Consider the following 6586-nt stretch of genomic DNA (forward strand, 5'->3'; position numbering starts at 1 on the left):
TTGCCCTGACAGTTACAGCTGTGTTGGTCATCCTGCACAGGAGAGCTTTTACATGTATGGGCAGCATTACTGGAGAAGCGTGTGCTTACTAAGAAGAAAAGTTGCTGGTGGTATTTCGCACACTAGCAGCTATGAAAGTCAGCTTCTGTCTTCATTAGAAAAAAAGTTATAGTCTAGCGGGACTACTTATATTCTCATTACATTTGCTGCAAACCTTTTTTCTTAAGCATGTTACTGGGGATTTTCTGTTTGTTTTTAATGAGGGAGGCAAGGCCTTATTTGTTATTGAAGTGTCTTGTAGGCTTCTCATTAGTTAAGAGGCATATGCACGTACAGAGATTCTGCAGTTTTTCAGTTGATTGGGAGATTCTTGAAATCTTTCTTGGTGACTTTCAGAAACTTACAGAAGAGAAGTATCTCGTGGAGGAGCATGTAAATGAGGCAGCTATTATTATTCGTAACACAAAGGAGCCCAAGCTAACTTTGAAGGTGATACTTACATCCCCTCTCATTCGAGATGAAGCAGAGAAGAAGGAAGGAGGTACACAGAGCGTTTTAACTTGTTTTTAAGACTGTTCTATCTAAATGCCCTGACTGTGCAGCACAGGGTTAATTGGGAAGTAGGTTTTTAATTGTCCATCATATACTAACTAGACTGGCTATTGCCGCAATAGGTTACATTATTTGTGCCTTAAAAAGATGACAGCCACTTAATTTTCATAGTTTTCATTTGCAAGCAATATTGCTATGGTGTTTGACGTACAATTAGATCTTAGTTCTCCTTTCTTTCAGACTTGCTAGTTAATTCTTGAGCACCCCAGCGCTGCACAGTCTTGTTTTCAAATTAAGTCAGTCAAGTGGGATTGGTTTGTAGTACCTTGAAATACTCATAAAATTGTTTCTCTTTTTACATTAAAAAAACCTCTCCTGCCAAGCTCGCAAGTATGTTGTCCTGGCCCTCAGTTTTTATTAATTGATGATACGTATGCATATGTTTCTAGCTTTAAGAATTTCCTAACTGGGATACAGCTGAAGTTCCAGTGCTGTAAGACAGCACTTTTGCTTCTGAATTGAACATTGTACCTCATGTCCTTAGAGCAAAATAGATATAGAAAACTGTAACTTAGTTTCTTTCTCTTCCTTCTCCCTAACTGCCTGGGCTCCAACACAGTTACGCGCCCCTTGTTGAAGGAGCGCTGACTGGTAGTATCACTGAGGTTGGAAACAAACCAGACGAAGTAGAAGAGCAAATGTAGCCATACTTTGTTTTAGTTTTAAAAATCTTGTCAGTAATTTCTGCTTCCGCTTCCCAAACCTATCCCTAGAAACTTTGCCACTGGATGATGTCAGACCTTTGACCAACTGGCCACTCTCTGTCATGACAACTGAGGCAGCTGGGCCCGTGTGGGCTAGGGAACTCCCTGTCGCTCTCTTCCCATTTCTAGACTTGCCACAAGTCCTCCGCTTCCTCCCTTCTCCCACATGAAATACCGACACAATGAGAAATGTTGGTCAGTTTCTCTTCGTCTTTGTTCAAGGCAATGGCAGGAAGAGGATCCCTTTTCAAACAAAACGTAACACTTTGGCAGTAGTTGGATGCGGAAAAATCTTACAAAACAGATGAATGGCAAAGATTTCCTAATTGTAATGTCTGCTCACTCTCAAATTAGTAACCACGCTCTTTTGCAAGACCATTAAAAATAAATTGCATATTACTTCAGTTGTTCTTCAGTTTCCCGTAAGATGCTGAGATCAGCCCTGTAGTTGCAGCTGATACATGTTTGTGAGAAAGAGCACGAAGCGCAAAACAAATGTTAATGCCAAAGGATTTGCCAGGATTTCTCCCAAGGGGATACAGTTCTGCACAAAGGCTTCCCTCCAAGTATTTTCTCGCAAAAAGCGATGCTGCTGTGGCAGTAAACTCCAGGGATGCCTGAGTTCATCTCAAACTGAATGAGGATTTTAATTTTTATGCCTTCCTATATTTAAAATGTAGGTGTTCTATTTTTTTTTCAGCATCTCAAAATATTTTCAAAATTCTGTACTAGTTTTTTTTAAATTTAAAGTGGTTTTACTAACCCTCTTAGAGTGGTGTTACACTACCGCTCCTGGACAGCTGATGAGGGTGGTTAATAGAGTAATGGATCTTGTTTTAAAGCCTGGGTCCTTTGACATTGATTCACCACAAGTGAACAGAGACATTTATTACATTCCTTTCCAAGGGTATGTGAGATGTTATGCATGTGTCACTCAGTAAATTGAAAGAGGAGAGGGATACTTTTTTCCATAATATTCCCAACCATATTTAGGTCACTCTCACTTAGATGCAGACCAAAAAAGCTTCATGTCCAATATCAAGGGAAAATACTCAGAGAAACTGTCCAGTGAAAATACCTTGATCCCCAAAGAAAGTACTGCCCTGTTTTCTCAGTACTCCTGCACAATGCCAACCAACCATCAGTACACTTCCTGTGCAGTTTTCAAAACTGTTTTGAGTTTATTCCGTACATTCTTTTGAATGAAGGAGCTCAAAACGCTTGTCAACTTGCCTTTCATCTTCCATGTAAGATACAGGCCACTGGGGCCCCGGCACTGCTGAGGCTTGGCCCCGGAGGGAGGCGCGGATTGGCCCCGAGGCTGCTCCGGGAGCGGAGCCTGCACGAAACTGACCAAGGTTTCAGCGTTCGGTGTGATTAGCACTAATCTGTCCTCTAACCAAAGCGGCAAGGTTAGGCGCAACGGACCTCGTTATCAGCGCTCCCATTTGTTCTGTAGGAATGCTGTGTGTGCCTTCATGCCCTGATGTCAGAATGTATTGAAAAACACTCCCGGATTTCTCTTCAGTCCCCACCTCTTTGGAAAAGTGTTCATGTTTAAGATGTGGTGTTTGTCCTATTTGTTTTTGCTGCTCGTGAGCAAAAATAAATAGTGGACCAGTGTGTGTGTGCATCTCGGTGTTTCTCACAAATGGCTATCCATAAAGCTCTGCTTTCTCATGTCGAGTTGAGAAGTCAAGCATCTAAATTCCTGCACTTTGCATCAGTTTACAATTTAAACTTCTTAAGAAACTGAATTTTTAGTTGTGGCGTCAACTATAAATTGGACTTTACAGACCAGAACCTCCTTGCTTGCAAATCATTTGTTGTTACTGCGTGTACAGTAACAACAAGCTTATGTGATAATAAACAAATTCATTTACCGAAGTGGAGCTGAAATCAACCTTGCTCCTTGAGCAGCTACTGCATTAACAGCCTGTCTCTGCTCCTGCCTTGGCCGGGCAGGTGCAGCCAGCGATGCCCCAAAGTTGCCAAGTGCCTTTGAAGGGGCAACATTAGCCACACGATTACCTTGCCCCTATGGAGAAGACAATGCTTCTCGTATGGCTGGCGGCTGGTGTGTGATGAGAATATAGACAGCCAGTGGGGAGAGAATTACCGAAGGATTGGTCTGTGTTGCATAGTGTGAGCTAACGTCAGGGCTTTATTATTAACTGTTTATTAAACTTCTTGTATCATTGCCCTTGTTAAAATCACAAGAAACAAACAAAAAAAGTAAAGCTTTGCACTCACATCTGAAAATTTTGATTGGGTCTCACTTTCCTGACTGGCAGAGCATGAAGAAACATGCCATTCTCCTGAGGGTGTCGAAAGGGAGCCTGCTGCAAGCCACTCGCCCTCTTCACTGCCTGTTCTCTTCATCTTTCTGTTCAATAGAATCTTGCACCCAAAAGTTGGCTGACTGCAACATCTGCGAAAGGTGCTCAGGACACTAGGACTGAATTTGCAATTGACAACATGCTCCAAGATATTTGTAATTTAGAACTTCGGAAATAGCCTTAATCCTGTAGGAAAAAGAATGATTCTAACTTGTTGAAACAAGTTAAATCTCACAAGGTTTTTCATTCACCTGAATGGCAGATGACACGTATCCTGTTTATGTTTTGTAGTTCAAAGGAAAAATTAATTTACTTTGTCAAGGGCTGCAAAGCCTGTGCACTACAAAGTTAAAGCCCCTAGGCGTTGAAAGATCCAGTTCATTGCAAAAGATGAATGATCTTGCAATCAGTCACCTTTGCCATTTCTAACGTTTTAAAATAAGATTCTGATCATCCATTGACAGTAGTTGTTTTATACAATACGTGGGCTTGAAGCAGATATTTCTATTGTCCACAGTGAAGTTTTCTTACAGAACCAGAGATGTGCATTCAGTAATTGTGTGCCACAAAACATTACTCCTGAAAATAACAAAGCTGCAAGGGAAATTTAGAAGCAAATCTTGTGCTCCAAAGTGACCTTTTGTGCTCGTAGACATGCAACGCTGTGAGACTTTGCAGCTTTTATTTGGAAAGCAGGCAAGAGGAGTGATTAATCTCAATACTGCAACACTGTTGAGAAGGGCAGTAAGAAACAATGCAAATATCTGCTGCGAAGTTCATTGGGGTTAGAAAATAAGCTTATAGCACTCAGGTCTTCTGCTGACAGCAGCGCCAGCAGGTGCGAACTGCAACTGTGACCTGTCAGACAAGATACCTGCTTCTGTTCAGTTTTACGCTGGGGTTTTTTATTTTTTGGCTTTGGGCTCTTTTATCCATCATAACATAATGTGCTTTTACCAGAGTAACTTTCCCATTGAATGGCAGAGGAGGTGAAGCAACTTTAACATTAAAGACACAATTGCACATGCAACCAGTACCCTCCAAAGGAACACAGGAAAATGTACTTTAACGTGTTACTAATAAATGGTACTTTTTTTTCTCCCAACTTGTCCTCGTATTTTAAACGTCTGCTGGATTTTGCTTATCTAGCATAGCCCTCCGTTTGGAATGGCTATTGTATTTCATTCAGACCTGCACAGGTGTCTCAAGATCTGGAGAATTGACCATTATAAATAATGAAAAGGCTCTATTTCCAAATTAATTAGTTACTTTGAAATAAAAAGTAATTGGGTATTCATAGGAAAATAATGTATTCAAGGTTGTAGTTGAGCAATGGATTCATTTAGTTCTTCCAATATGTTCTTCTCCTGTCAGCCAAAAATTAAAGTCTTTTTAACCTGATTTAAGAGATATGCAAAATCTGTCATTTGTACAGACTTCCCAGAGAATCTGGATGCAAGTAACTCCTTAGGGAAAGGGGGAAAAAAAATGTAGGGAGGAAAGGAGTGATGTGTAATGGCCCTCGATATAGAATCGGATGTGACTGCTAAAAGCAGTTTGTTGCATGCTGGATAAAAAAAAAAGGGGGGGGGGGGAGGGGGGAATAGTGTAAACCTGCACAGAAGCTAATTGGTGTCTTGTCTCTCAAATCCTGCTTTGAATTTCCTCTGTTGATTTCAGTTGCTGTTGGGAAGAGAAGCTTTTTACAAGAGGGACTACCTCCCTAATATGCTAATAATCTGGAAGTTACCAAACTTGCTTCTTTCATATGGTCTGGTTATATGAAAGACTAATCAAACTGTAAAATTTCTTACTAGCATTTCTTATATATTTCTTTCATTGAATTATATTGGCAAGTATTGTTCATGCAATAATATTTCAAATTTATTTAATGTTGTTCTTTGGAATTCTCAACAGTTGCATGGACATAACTTCACTTTCTACCTATTAAAAGTTTTTATGCACCACCACCCACCCCCACACCCCCCCAAGAATATCTTCCTCTTGTCAAAAGAAGCTTGTCTCTTTGAAATTCTGTGCCATTTTTGTGCACTTGCAATAAAAGTCACAAAGAAGGGAAAGAAAAGGAAAAAAACCCAATACAGCCCAACCAGAAAGAAAAAAAGTGCTATACAGCTATTTTCTGCCCTGAAATGTGTTCTACATTTTTAATAAGATCCCAGATTGTCTCTAGCAGTGGCCATCTTTGTTATTACTATTATTTTACAAGGAGTGAATGCCTTTGCTTCTGTTGCACACGTGCACATTTACTACCTTTAATGGCTTGTTTAAATTAAATAACACAGTGCACTTAAATTCTGGGAGTCTTATTATCTCATTGAGATGCTGCCGCTCTTTTTGTATTGTGACAGAAACCCCTTGGTCAAATTGTATCTGTCTCTTTTTATCCCATTTTTACCAGTAGATAATGTTGCGATGAAAGATCCTCCGGACTTATTGGACAGGCAGAAATGCCTGGAGGCCTTGGCGTCTCTGCGGCACGCCAAATGGTTTCAGGTTGGCTATTTGTTCTTACCTTGTTGTTATTGTAGCCTTATGAGGTTTAATTTGAGACAGTTTTAATTTTAATGCCTCTTTAATTTCTGACTAGTCCCTGATAGCGCGAAGGTCTAGAATTCCGAATTGAGTGCTGTACTGTGCAAGGGCAAACGTGACAGGTAGACAGCCAGCTGGTCTAGAGTTGTCATGAGGCTACAAAAGCGATCTTGACATTTTGCTTCCTTTTTTATGTGTCTCTCTAAATTGAAGTATCTTACTTTTATGTAACTGTTTTTATTTTGCATGAAGCTGATTAAGTATTAAGTAATAATAATTTAAAAATCTATCCCAGGACTCTGTGCATTTAAAAAGAAAAGCAAAATTGAAGGCCAGGTTTTTGCAGGTGTATTGGAATCATTTTGTTTGTTTTAG

General features: G+C 40.1%; 1 protein-coding gene across 14 annotated transcripts in view; it reads left to right on the forward strand.

Annotated features, from left to right (window-relative positions):
- Positions 1-6586, forward strand: part of STRBP (spermatid perinuclear RNA binding protein) — an 87264-nt gene that overhangs the window by 35089 nt on the left and 45589 nt on the right. For 11 of the 14 annotated variants that reach the window (XR_010375626.1, XR_010375627.1, XR_010375628.1 and 8 more), the window contains exons 5-6: positions 397-541; positions 6078-6172. Coding sequence is in view for 11 of the 14 variants with exons in the window: in XM_064468580.1 (XP_064324650.1) it covers positions 397-541; positions 6078-6172 (240 nt within the window). In the remaining 3 variants the exon portion in view is untranslated. The remainder of the gene's footprint in view (positions 1-396; positions 542-6077; positions 6173-6586) is intronic. The other 3 variants (XM_064468575.1, XM_064468576.1, XM_064468582.1) reach the window with 2 other exon arrangements.

Source organism: Phalacrocorax carbo, chromosome 18 (genome assembly GCF_963921805.1).
Source record: "Phalacrocorax carbo chromosome 18, bPhaCar2.1, whole genome shotgun sequence".
Lineage (NCBI taxonomy): Eukaryota > Metazoa > Chordata > Aves > Suliformes > Phalacrocoracidae > Phalacrocorax > Phalacrocorax carbo.